The sequence below is a fragment of the Gracilinanus agilis genome, chromosome 1 (assembly GCF_016433145.1).
Source record: "Gracilinanus agilis isolate LMUSP501 chromosome 1, AgileGrace, whole genome shotgun sequence".
Taxonomy (NCBI): domain Eukaryota; kingdom Metazoa; phylum Chordata; class Mammalia; order Didelphimorphia; family Didelphidae; genus Gracilinanus; species Gracilinanus agilis.
The window spans coordinates 125,344,154-125,357,384 of NC_058130.1; the positions used below are offsets into that span (position 1 = coordinate 125,344,154).

General features: G+C 37.4%; 1 protein-coding gene across 2 annotated transcripts in view; it reads right to left on the minus strand.

Moving 5' to 3' along the window:
* Positions 1–12,336, minus strand: part of RIC1 (RIC1 homolog, RAB6A GEF complex partner 1) — a 177,356-nt gene extending 165,020 nt beyond the window's left edge. For both annotated transcript variants that reach the window (XM_044656642.1, XM_044656637.1), the window contains exon 1: positions 12,140–12,336. In XM_044656642.1, the coding sequence (XP_044512577.1) occupies positions 12,140–12,283 (144 nt within the window). In that variant the 5' untranslated portion in view covers positions 12,284–12,336. The remainder of the gene's footprint in view (positions 1–12,139) is intronic.
* Between the last annotated feature and the right edge of the window lie 895 nt (positions 12,337–13,231).

Consider the following 13,231-nt stretch of genomic DNA (forward strand, 5'->3'; position numbering starts at 1 on the left):
TGCAAGGATGGTTTAAAATTAGGAAAACCATCCACATAATTGACCACATCAACAACTTGTTATTGGAAATATTGGAAAAAAATCCAAATATCCTTGAACTACATTTCCCATGAGCCTCAGCAAGATAGTATGATAAACCCAAAGAGGCCAGCTTTTGGGACAAAAATCCACTATTTAACAAAAACTGCTGGGAAAATTGGAAAACAGCATGGGAGAGATTAGGTTTAGATCAACATCTCACACCCTATACCAAAATAAATTCAGAATGGGTGAATGAATTGAATATAAAGAAGGAAACTATAAGTAAATTGTCAGATCTATGGGAAAGGAAAGAATTTAAGATCAAGCAAGACAGAGAACATTAAAAAATGTAAAACAATTCTGATTGTATTAAATTAAAAAGGGTTTGTAATAACAAAACCAATGCAACCAAAATTAGAAGGAAAGCAATAAATTGGAAAAAAAAATCTTTATAACAAAAAACTCTGACGAAGGTCTAATTTCTCAAATTCATAAGGGCCTAAATCAATTGTACAAAAAAATTAAGTCATTTCCTAATTGATAAATGGGCAAAGGACATGAGTAGGTAGTTTTCATATAAAGAAATAAAAACTATCAATAAACACATGAAAAAGTGTTATAAATCTCTCATAATTAGAGAAATGCAAATCAAAACAACACTGAGGCAACACCTTACACCTAGCAGACTGGCCAATATGACAGCAGAGTAAAGTAATAAATGTTGGAAGGGATGTGGCAAAATTGAGACATTAATGCATTGCTGGTGGAGTTGTGAATTGATCCAACCACTCTGGAAGGCAATTTGGAACTATGTCCAAAGGGCTTTAAAAGACTGCCCACCCTTTTATCCAGCCATACCACACCACTGCTGGGTTTGTACCCCAAAGAGATAATAAGGAAAAATATGTGTACAAAAATATTTATAGCCGCACTCTTTGTGGTGGCAAAAAATTGGAAAATGAGGGGGCATCCATCAACTGGGGAATGGCTCAACAAATTGTGGTATCTGATGGTGATAGAATACTATTGTGCTGAAAGGAATAATGAACTGGAAGAATTCCATGTGAAATAGAAAGACCTCCAGGAACTGATGTAGAGTGAAAGGAGCAGAACCAGGAAAACATTATACACAGAGACTGAAATTCTGGGGCACAATCAAATGAAACAGACTTTTCTCCTAGCAACAATGCAATGACCCAAGACAATTCTGAGGGACTTACAAGAAAGAATGCTATACATCAAGAGAAAGAACTGAGGGAATAGAAACACAGAAGGAAAACATGATTAATGACATGATTCAATGGGGATATGATTAAGGATGTTGACTCTAAATGATCACTCATTTGCAAATAATAATATTTTTGAACAATGATACCTGTAAAACCCAGTGGAATTGCTTGTTGGCTCCAGGAGGGGGGAGGCGAAGGGGACTGAAAGAACATGAAACATGTAACCATGGAAAAATATTCTAATTAAAACAAGTAAATAAATAACTTTTTTAAAGAAGAAAAATCATTGGAAGGGGCATCTGATGGCTCAGTGGATTGAGAGCCAGGCCTACAGATGGGAGGTCCTAGGTTCAAATCTGGTCTCAGAGACACTTCCTAGCTGTGATCCTGGGCACAGTTTAATACCCATCTCTTAATACCCATTGCCTAACTCTTATCTCTCTTCTGCCTTAGAACCAATACATAGTGTTAATTCTAAGACAGAAGGTAAGAGATAAAAGAAAAAATCATTGGAGAAGAATGCTTATGACTGTGTAGAATTAGATTTTACCCCTGAGTAGTTGGGGAACACTAGACTTTATCTGTGACTGGCCCACTATCACTAGGAAAGGGGGAGGAGTTGAATCTTGAATCTCCTCATTGAATATTCACCAATTAAAGATATCTTCAAATGTCTAAGGGAGAGGAAGAATCATAAGCTTCCAAACTGAATTTATGGACCTATTCAAAGGGACTTTGAGGTCTCTAATTATCAAGGGGATCACAGACCATTAATTTATTGGTTAATGCTGGCCTAATCAAATAAGTTTATATTCTTATCCAGAAGCCAGTCTCTTGGAATTTTTAATTGTCATATAACCAAGATTAGAAGGGAAACAAATTGGGAAAAAACGGTTTTTAAATTTAATAAAAACCTCATTTCTCAAATATATAGAGAACTAAGTCAAATTTTAAGCATACAAGTCATTCTCCAATTGATAAATGGTCAAAGGATATGAACAGGTAGTTTTCAGATGAAGAAATCAAAGTGTTCTCAATATAGGCTTATGGAAAAAATGTTCTAAATCACTATTGCTTAAGAAATGTAAATTAAAACTCTGAAGTACCACTTCGCAACTATCAGATTAGATAATCTTACAGTAAAGGAAATTTATAAATGTTGGAGGTGATGTGACAAAACTAGGACACTAATACATTGTTGTTGGAGTTGTGAACTGATCCAACCATTCTGAAGGGTAATTTGGAACTATACCTAAAAAGCCATAAAACTGTGAATACCCTTTGACCCAGTAATACCACTACTAAATATGCATCCTAAAGAGATTTTTTAAAAAAGGAAAAGGATTTATTTATACAAAAAATATTTATAGTAGCTCTTTTTGTGGTGGCAAAGAACTGGGACTTGAAATAGAGGAGATATCCATCAAATGGGGAATGGATAAACAAATTGTGGTATGTGATTATGATAGAATATTACTGTATATATAAGAAATTATGAGTAGGATGACTTCAGAAAAACTGAAAATACCTAAATGAACTGATGCAGTAAAGTAAACAGAACCAGAAGAGCATCATACACAGTTATGGCAATACTGTATGATGATCAACTGTGAAAGACTCAGTTATTCTCAGCAGCACAATGATTCACTACAATTCTGAAGGACCTATAACAAAGTGTTACCCACCTCCAGAGAAAAAAACTGATGGAATCTGAATGCAAATCAAAGCCCAATACTAATTTTTCACTCTTGATTTGTGTATGCTTTTATTTGGGGGTTTTGGTTTTACATGAATATTCTCACAATATGACCAATATGGAAACGTTGTACAGGACTATACATGTGTAACTCAAATAAAATTATTTACCATATATGGAAAATTAATCTTGAATTGGGATGTTTTCTGTGAAATGATGTTCAGCCCCACACACACCCCGCCACCCCGGTGAAAAAACAATTTAATTTTAGGGCTGAAGTTCAAACCATTTCTTCCCAAGGATGTAAAAGCCGGTTGAGTTGAGGCCAGCTCCTTTCTTAAAATCTATAAACATGAACTCTTTTGGGTAGTGAAGTAATTAAATTAGCCAGAGAGACTCCATGTGGGGAAGAGTGTATGTGTTCTGTGTAGTCATTCTGGATTGTCATGAGGACTCTTGGTTTCTGAAATACCTTCCTCTTGTCTTGATCTAGGTCTATTGTCTTCAGTCAGAAAGGCCCTGGAAAGGGACATCAAAAAGAGCATAAATTTATGTAAGGGACAGGAAATCAGGGCTTTTTCCAAGAATCCAGAAAGCCATAAGATCTGGTCCTGGGCTTGTTCAGCTGTAGGAAGCTGGAAGCACTGCCTGGCCAGGAGGTCTGAGGCTCTCCCAACTAGCTAGCCAAGCAGTTCATCTCCTACCCCATCCCATCCACTTTTTGCTATTTAGTAAATAATAATTATAAATTTAAGATATGGTCTCTGGAGAATTTAATTGTTGCACATCTAGGTTGGGAGGAGAGAAAGGTGGGAGAGAGATAATCTGTATTTTATCATTTTGGAAAACCTATCTTAAAAATTGTTATTAAATGTAATTGTAAAATAACATCAAACATAAAAATTTAAAAGTATACATATTTCTAAAAACCACATAGAACTTTACAAGAAGAAATCACAGAAACAAAAACTTAAGAAAATAATAATAAAATAACATGCCAAAATTTCTGGGATGCAGCTAAAGTAGTCCTCAAGTGAAAAATTAAATTTTACATATTATATTATATATTTTATATGCCATAAAATATATTTTTTAATTTATAAAAATTAACAAAAATAGAAAAAGAATCATGGGCTAAATATTCAGTTTAACAAATCAGAAAACCAATAAATAACACAAATATAGGGGTGGTTGGAAATTACTGGGGAAATGGATAAAAGGGAAACAAAACCCTTCCCAGAAATAATTAATGAAAATAAAAGCTAGTTCTTCAAAAAGAACAATAAAAGTGACAAACTCAACTAATCTGATTAAAATAAAGCAACCCCTCAATCAACAAAATAGTAAATGAGCAAAGCGAAATCACTGCAAAACTTCAAGAAATTAAAATAATTATCAAAATATATTACACACAGTTATATGCTAACAAAACTGAGAACGTAAAAGAAACAAGGAAATACTTTCAAAAATATAAAATAACTCAAACTAATGTAATACAAGTTAGAGACACAATCACAGAAAAGGTAACCATTAAAGAACTAAGAACAGGGGCAGCTGGGTAGCTCAGTGGATTGAGAGCCAAGCCTAGAGACGGGAGGTCCTAGGTTCAAATCCGGCCTCAGACACTTCCCAGCTGTGTGACCCTGGGCAAGTCACTTGACCCCCATTGCCTACCCTTACCACTCTTCCACCTATAAGTCAATACACAGAAGTTAAGGGTTTAAAATAAAAAAAAAAAAAAAAAAAAAAAAAAGAACTAAGAACAAAAACTCCTGGTCTTGATGGATTCAATAGGAAAATTCTATCAAACTTACAGCTAATATCAATATTTCAAAAATTATTGTCAAAAACTGAGTAAAAAAGACACTATCAGATTGCTCTTCTGAGACAAATATAGTTCTAATACCTAAACCAGGGAAGGAAAAAACACAGAAAGAAAATTATTGGCCAATATCATTAATAATCACTCAAAACCTTTAAACAAAGTCCTTTCAAACATATTACAGAGATTTATCCAAGAAATCATTCATTATGAAGTAGGATGTATACTAGGGATGCAAGGATGATTCAACATTAGGAAACTAATCAACATATTTAATCATATTAAACACCAAAACCCAAACAGCATGATCATTCCAATAGATGCAAGAAAAGTCTTTAACAAAATATAACACTCTTTTATGCTAAAAAAAAAAAAAGCTATAAAGTATAGGCACAGAAAGGCTTTTAATATCATAAAAGGCATCTGAAGCCAAAAGAAAGCATCATATGCAAAATAGGGATACTTACTAGAACATTTTTCCAATAAATACAAGAATGAAGCAAAGATGTTCACTCTCCCCACTATTATTTGACATAATTCTGTTAATGCTAGCTACAACAATAAGACAAAAGAAAGAAATCAAAGACATAGATAGGCAAAGGAAAACAAAGTTGTCTTTACTGATTATATAATTTACAGTAAAAAAATCCTAAGGAGGGGCAGCTGGGTAGCTCAGTGGATTGAGAGTCATGCCTAGAGACAGGAGGTTCTAGGTTCAAATTTGACCTCAGACACTTCCCAGCTGTGTGACCCTGGGCAAGTCACTTGACCCCCATTGCCCACCCTTACACTCTTCCACCTATGAGCCAATACACAGAACTTAAGGGTTTAAAAAAAAAATCTTAAGGAATTAGTAAAGACACTAATTGAGACAATTGATAGCTTCGGCAAAGTTGCAGGCTACAAAATAAACTCTCAAACTTCAGCAACATTTCTATATAAACATAGCAAAGCAAAAGAAGCAATAATAGAGAGGGAAATCCCATTTTAAATAATCACAAAATGCTAAAGCTATTGGAGGATCGATCTGTAAGACCACACATAGATTTGATTAAAATGCACTCCATAAAGAGAGAGAATAACTTAAATAGCTAGAGGAATATGTAGTATTCCAGGCTATGCTATGCTAATATACTAGAAATGTCAATACTATAAAAATTAATTTATATTTTTAACCATTTAAATACCAATCAAATTATCTAGGGGATACGTTAGAGAACTTGATGAAATAATAACAAAATTTGCTTGGAAAAACAAAAGATATATGATATGAAATGATAAAAAGTAGTAAGGATAAGGGAGAATAGCACTTCTAGACCTCAAACTATATAACAAAGTAGTCATCAAAGCTATCTGGAACTGCCTAAAAAAAAATTTAGATAGATCAGTGGAACTGACTAGATAAAAGAAAATTAGTAAAAACAGCAATTCAACCAGATTTTGATAAAGTAGAAAACATAAATTACCTAGAAAAAACTCCTTATTTGATAAAAATTGCTGGGAAAATTGTAAAGTACCTGGCAGAAGTTAGGCTTACACCAACATCTTACACCACATTCTATAAAACATTCCAAATGGATAATCAATCTTAATATTAAAGATCAGACTATAAAAAAAAATTAGAAGAAAAGCAGGTCACATACCTCTCATAGCTTATTGTAGGAGATATACACTTAATCAAATAATAGAGGCAATTATAAAAGATGACTACATGAAACTAAAAACTTCTGCACTAGCAAAATTAATGCACCTGGGATAAGGGAAGTGGTTGTATATTAAAAAAAAAACATAACTTTGTATCAAATTTCTTTGATAAGGGTTTGCTATCCATTATATTATGTGTGTGTATATATTTATATGTGTACACACACACACACACACACACACACACACACACCCCTAACAGCCATTTTCCAATGGATAAGTGACCAAAGGATATGAACAGTTCTCAAAAGAAAAATTGCAAAATATTCATAATCACATGAAAGAATGTTCCAAACACAAATAATAAGAGAAACACACATCAAAAAAATCCTGAGGTTTCACCTCATTCCCTGAAAACTGGGAAAAATAATTAAAACAATGGCAATAGTCCATGTTGAAAGTGTTGTAGTTGACAGGCACACATTCCATTTTGGTGGAGCTATGGCATTTTGAAAAATAATTTGGAATAATGCAAATAAAGTAATAAAATGTCCAAATTCTTTGAACTAAAGATTTTATCACTCCAAGGAAGGCATCTATAAGAAGAAAAACTCCATATACACCAAAATATTTATAGCAACAATTTTTGTGAATTGGAATTGGAAACAAAGTAGAGATTTATTAATTAGGGAATGACTAAACAAATTATGCTACTGAATGTAATGGAATATTGCTATATTGTAAAGAATTAGGTGTATGATGACTACAGAGAAGCAAAGAAAGAGCTATATGTACTAATGCAGAGTGAATTAAGAAAAGCCTCTCCCGCTCAAGAAATTCTAGAGATCAAACAGAATTTAATTGAAGAGATATGAGAGGCCATTCCCAAAATATCTTTCATTGACGTGGAGGCCCACAAACATTACACACTGCAAAAGTTTTATGACTTTTTCAAAGTATTAATCAATTGTGCTAATTATTTTTTCCTTTCTCAAAAAAATACTATTTATTATATGGAATGATTCTTGGGGAATGGATAGGGAGCACAGGATAACTATAATCATAAAAGAAATAATAGACATTGATAAAAACTTTTTTAAAAAGTCATATCATAGGGCAGGCACAGAATTTGAATCTGCCTAGTGCCTGGCATAGTGACAAGCATTTAATAAATACCTGAATTGATTTGAATAGCTTCTAATTTAATGGAACTTACAATCTATTGGGGAAAAGACATATATGCGTGCAACTATAATACATAAGTCCGTAAGACATACAAGAGATTTGAAGGAAGAAAGGTCATTAGTGTTTTAAGAAAATAGTGGAATAAATCGTTTTAAAGGATGAGTACGAAGAATTCAATAGTAAAAAGCAAGTGCAAGCAGAGAAAACAGGATCAACAAGGACACAGAGGCTGGTAAAATAAGGATATCTAGGGATGGCAGCAAACAGTTTACTTTGGCTGAGTTATAAAATACATGTGAGGAAGAATGAGAAGAGCTAGATAGGCAGAATGATCTAAGAATGTGCAGTCTTGAATGCCAGGATAAGGAATTAAAACTACTCAGAAAGCAACAGGGACCTCTTGAACAGTTTTTAGTGAAGAATGACATGACCAGAAGTAAAATTAATCTGACGGTGCTATTAATGAAAAATTAAAAGTTGAAAAAAAAATGAAAGAATCCTTAAAAAGCTATTCCAATAGTTCGAACAAGGTAGTAATGGAGTCTTGGGCTAGCTAGGAGAGTGCCAGTAGGAAGGGAATTTCAAGACAATTATATTAGAATTAAAACTAACAAGACTTGAAAATGCAATAATAATAAGGGAGAGAGAAGTGTTTTAAAAAACATCATCATCAAAGTGCTAAAACATTGGAGCCTGGGGGACTGACTGAAATAATATAAAATTAGAAAGCAGAGCAGGTTTCAGAACAAAGACTGTAAATTGTTTTCTATATGTTGAATTTGAAGTACTGCTGGAATATCCAGATCGGAAGATCCTGAAGGCGACTGGAAACAGTTCTAGAGCTCAAGGTCTGTAGATTTGAGAAGCAACTACACAGAGGTGTTAACTGAAACCAGAAGTGTATTCAAGAAAGATCACCAAGGGAAAGATTATAGAGAGCACAGTCAAGGACAGAATATTGATTATCTACTTCAAGGCACTACAAAATGAACAAGGAAGAAGAAAAGACAAAAAAGGAACAAATAAAAGTGTAATAGAATAAGGAGAGTTTGGTGGACCTTCACTTTAGTGCATTATTTATACTTACTTTTAAACAATGTGAAACCAAGGAAGGAAGAGGCAATCAATATTGTCAAATTCTGCAGAACAATCAAGGCAGAGAAGGACTGAGAAAGAAGAGGGGACTTTGCAATCATGTTGAACTTTGTGAAAATAATTTCTGTAAAGCAGCTGGAGTTGCCAAATTGCAAAGTGCTAAGGAAAATCCAGATGAAGTGGTTGCATAAAGATGAATAGAAACAGGAGATGAGTAACTACAGTCATACCTTATAGAGCAGAAGAGTAGAATAGTCAAGGAAAAGGTTTTAAGGATTGGAGAGACCTGAACGTATTTTTATAGAGAATAAAGAGTCAGTAAAGATGATTCCTAAGAAAAAAATATAGGAATAAGCAAGAAGAAATTGGGATCAAGAACATAGGTTTAGGGATTAGTTTGGGGGGAAAAATGAGTATAGCAATTCCACATGAAAGAAGTGATGCCACTGAGATCATCTGAAAAGTTGATAAGGGGAATTAAGGGATTAATTTTCTAAGTAGGAGGTTAAATCATCTTTTAAATCTAGGGTTTGAGGGAAAGGTTTGGAACAATTTCTGTTTGGAATCAGATAAGTAGTCAGTAAAAATAAGAGTAGGATGTCGAAGCAGCAATGAGGGTCCAGATGAGTTTTATGTTTGCAGCAGAATATATTCTTCCCAAAGAAACAATGTTATAAATAACGGTTAACTTCTCAGGTTGGTCCATGAAAGCAGATGTAAATGAACTATGTATTAAAACACTACAGTTCTGAGTCCTGAGAAGAATGGGTGATACGACCCAGTAAAAAAAAAGAGGAGAAAGAAACCTCTTTTCTATGCAGGCTTAGATTTCGAATATCCCACATTTGTCCTTGGTAACCTTCCATCTTCTTTTTTTTACACTTCCTGATCCCCTTTACCACAGACCTCAAGTTGCCTTAAATCTACAAGTAAGATCCTCTCTTGGGAGATGAGTTAAGGTAGGTCTATTCTGCCCTTCGTATGGTCCATCCACTACCTCCCCAATGGTTTGGGATTTTTTCTGGTTCCTTAATTACCTACCTCCTTTTCCCTTTCAAAGACCTTATTTCCTCAGTGAACCATAATGCACAAATCCACACAGAAAACATTTAAATGTCAAATGGAACTATGATTTACAAGCCATCAGGTTAAACTAAAATATAAAACAAAAAACTCTACTTTATGATTCAAATAGTGTAACAAAGAAAATATGTATATTCAGGTAAGATAGCAAGTCTGTCCAGTGCCATCTGAAGTCTTGACTCCAAGTTTCCCTTCCCAAACTTTTTGGTTTCTTCTTTTTCCTCCACTTTAATTCCTCAGTCTCCAAAACCTCCAAGATTTTTCAGTGACTCTCGTGATAGTAATCTGGGAGCTCCACCACCAAAGGGAGGCATTTGTACCAGAACTATTTCCTGCCTGCATTAGATTATTGAGTTTATATGGCACCATTCCTCCAAACTAACTAGGCACTGTTAAATGAAAAGCATTGATCTGACAAGAATCCTAGAATGTTATCCATTTTAGAGTGGGGGAAAAGGTGGTTTGTAGTTCATTATTTTCCTTTTAATAGTTTTATCTAATACTAAATTGGACTATTTTAACAGGAAGAAAAAATAAAACGAAAGCAGTCCAGATATTGTGAAAGCAATCTATCAAGTTCTGGCAAAATTCTAGTCCAAAAAAGTTCCAAATCATTATTTCTGCCTATGCTTAATAAGATAAAGGGCCAGAGCTGGATTTTAGAATCTAAAAATCTGCTTCAAATCCATGTTCTGCCATTGTGTTCTGAGCTAAGTGACCTTGGCCAAGTCACTTGACCACTCTCAGCCCCAGTCTCCTCAAAAGTATAATGAAGGGATTAGAATAGATAAAACTCTAATTTCTCTTCCAGTTCTAAATGAAAGCTCACAATATCATTGTCAGCCAATGTCCTATAAAAGATAAAACTACTTAAAACAATAATTTAAAGTGTAAACTCTGTTTAGTACTTCCTCAATCAAAAATCAAATGTATGGAATACATATTGGAATAAATTAAGTTCAGAGTATTTTCATCACAAAAATGTACTCTTCTTTATTGTTATTTCCGACTGAAAAACCGAACAGACATATATTTAATGTAAGAAACCATTAAATATATCAGCATTACCAAAATCCCAAAGCTAATTTTCCCAGACACTGTAAGGACAGTCAAGAGCATTGTAGACACTTTGATAGTAACACTGAGGGATTTCTAGTATTTACTTAACTGGACTAGTTGGTTCACATGGTCACATGACATGAGGTCACAGCCTATCTCCACAGAGTCCAGTTATCTTACTGAAAAAATGTTTACTACCTAAAGACCAGTCCTGACATAGGTAATCCATTTCTTAGTACTCTTTATATTCTGTAGATTTCAAAAAATAGGTCTATGCAGTTTGGGAGTTTGGGGGAGGAATATCCAGGCACAACTTATTTTCAAACTTAACTCTCATTGGTCTACGACAATGAGCTATAAGTAGAGCGTGGATAATTAAAAGCCATAGAAAATGGGGAAAGTAACCAATATCTCCTTCCTTTCAAAGTACTTTTTCATATCTGGTACTAAGAAACAGAACAATGATCGGAGTAGCAGGGTCCCTACTGGCAGTCTGTCCCCTAGGGAAGGATAAAGGTAAAAAAAAATCTTGTGGTGGGGAAAGGCAGAAAAAGTTTATAAACTAGCCCTTAAAAAAAAAAAAGATCAGCTATAATTTTCAAGTACCAAAGTTATGCCAAAAAGCAAATGCCTGTTATTTGACATTCCATCACCCACCTAGGTTAACCCAACTCCGTTCCCACTGCAGGGGAAATCTGGGGAAGTATACTCCCCAGACGTTTATTTTAAACTATTTAAAAAAAAAAGTTCAGAGGGACTTTGCCAATGTTTTCAGCACCACATAGTCGGGAGCCCAGGCAGGGGTGCAACTAAGCTATCACAGAGGAGCCTTCCTAAAAGTAGACATGCTTGGGGACTAAAGAACCATCACTTTTTTTCTTCTTTAACTCCAGTTTAGGATATTCCCTCTCGGTTCCCCTTACCCTCCCCCCCATTCTCCAGTTGGAGGAGGCATGAAAGGGGAGGAGGGAACAGGGAGTTTCCCAGACTCTCCTTTAAACAGGTACAAGGCGGCAAGGTGGGGGGGGGGGCTTAAAGGGGGGAAGCTAATTACTACGCGGGGAAAGCGAGATGCGTGGGCTAGGGGAACGTCGGGAGGGGCGGGTGGGGTGAAAGGTTTGGTGGCGTGAAGACCCCCAGTAGGGCAAGTAGGAGGACTCAGAAGTTTGAGGGGTAAGTACTTAATGCTGGGGTAGGCGAGGGGCGCGCCATGCCCCAGCCGCGGAAGGATTTAGGGTGGGGGAGGAGGGAGGGGGGGAGGGCAGGGAGCCGGACCGGCGGCGGGGGCGCTCCTCTTAGACTTACTCGGCTGTACCAGATGCTGAGGTGGGCCGGGGCCAACACGGCAAAGAAGGCTCTCTGGGAGTCGGTCTGGATGTGAAAGGGAGGCTCCGCCGGGCTCCCCACCGGGCAAAGCAGCCTCTTGGGCCAGCCGCTTAGGAAATACATGGTCCACCCCGAACCGGCCCCAGCTGCTTCGCTGCCGCCACCGACGGACGCGCCGCCGGGTTGCCGGCCCTGCTTCCTGGACCCTTCCCCACCCCCACCCACCCCCCCTCTCACACGCAGCCCCTCCGGGCCGGACCCCCGCCTCCTACACCGGTAGCGACACCGGTGACGGTGGCTGCTCGGGGCATCTGCCCGCTGGCCGGGTCGGGCCAGGCCGACGCGACGCAACGCGACGCTCGCTCCCCGGAGCTGACGGGGCTGACTGAGGGAGGGAGGGAAAGGGGAGAGGGAGGAGAGGGAAGGGGACGGGGAGGAGGAAGGGAGGCGGGCCGAAGGGAGGAAGGGAAGGGGGGGCCGCTGGAGCCCAGCCCCTGACCCCGCCCCTTCCTTCGGCCGCACCGTACGTCAAGACGCCCCAAACAGCGTAGTGTGGAGGAGTGAGTGACGACGTGGGGGGAAGCAGGTGAGTGCGTGCGCTCTCTAGTGCTCCCGCCCTTCGCAATTACGCCTCCTCATCTCGGGCCTGCGCGTGTGGGCACCCGGAACCTGGCAGTTTCAGTGCGCATGCACCATTGTCCATGCCCTATGGGCTTTATCTCTTCTATTGGGCTGTCTTTTCGTTTTACTTTTTTGTTTCCCCCACTTCCGCGCAATTTTTGGAACTTAACAAGCGATTAATGAATGATTGATTTCTAACTTCAGTTTCTTCTTCTGTAAAGTGGGGAATAAACCTTTGGACTACCTATGTGCCTCTCAGGAATATCCTGTGGAAAACAGCACTGCAGACGAGAAAAAACTTGAGAGAAGTCAGATGAAGGCAGACTGGGATGATGTTTGAGAGCTCTGGCGGGGCTAAGCGTGCCTTCCCCACATAGTTTGCATTCCCTTTGGTGGGCTCCTCAGGTACGGTCCCGGGCCTGTGCTCGACTACCCCGGGGAGGGGGTGCC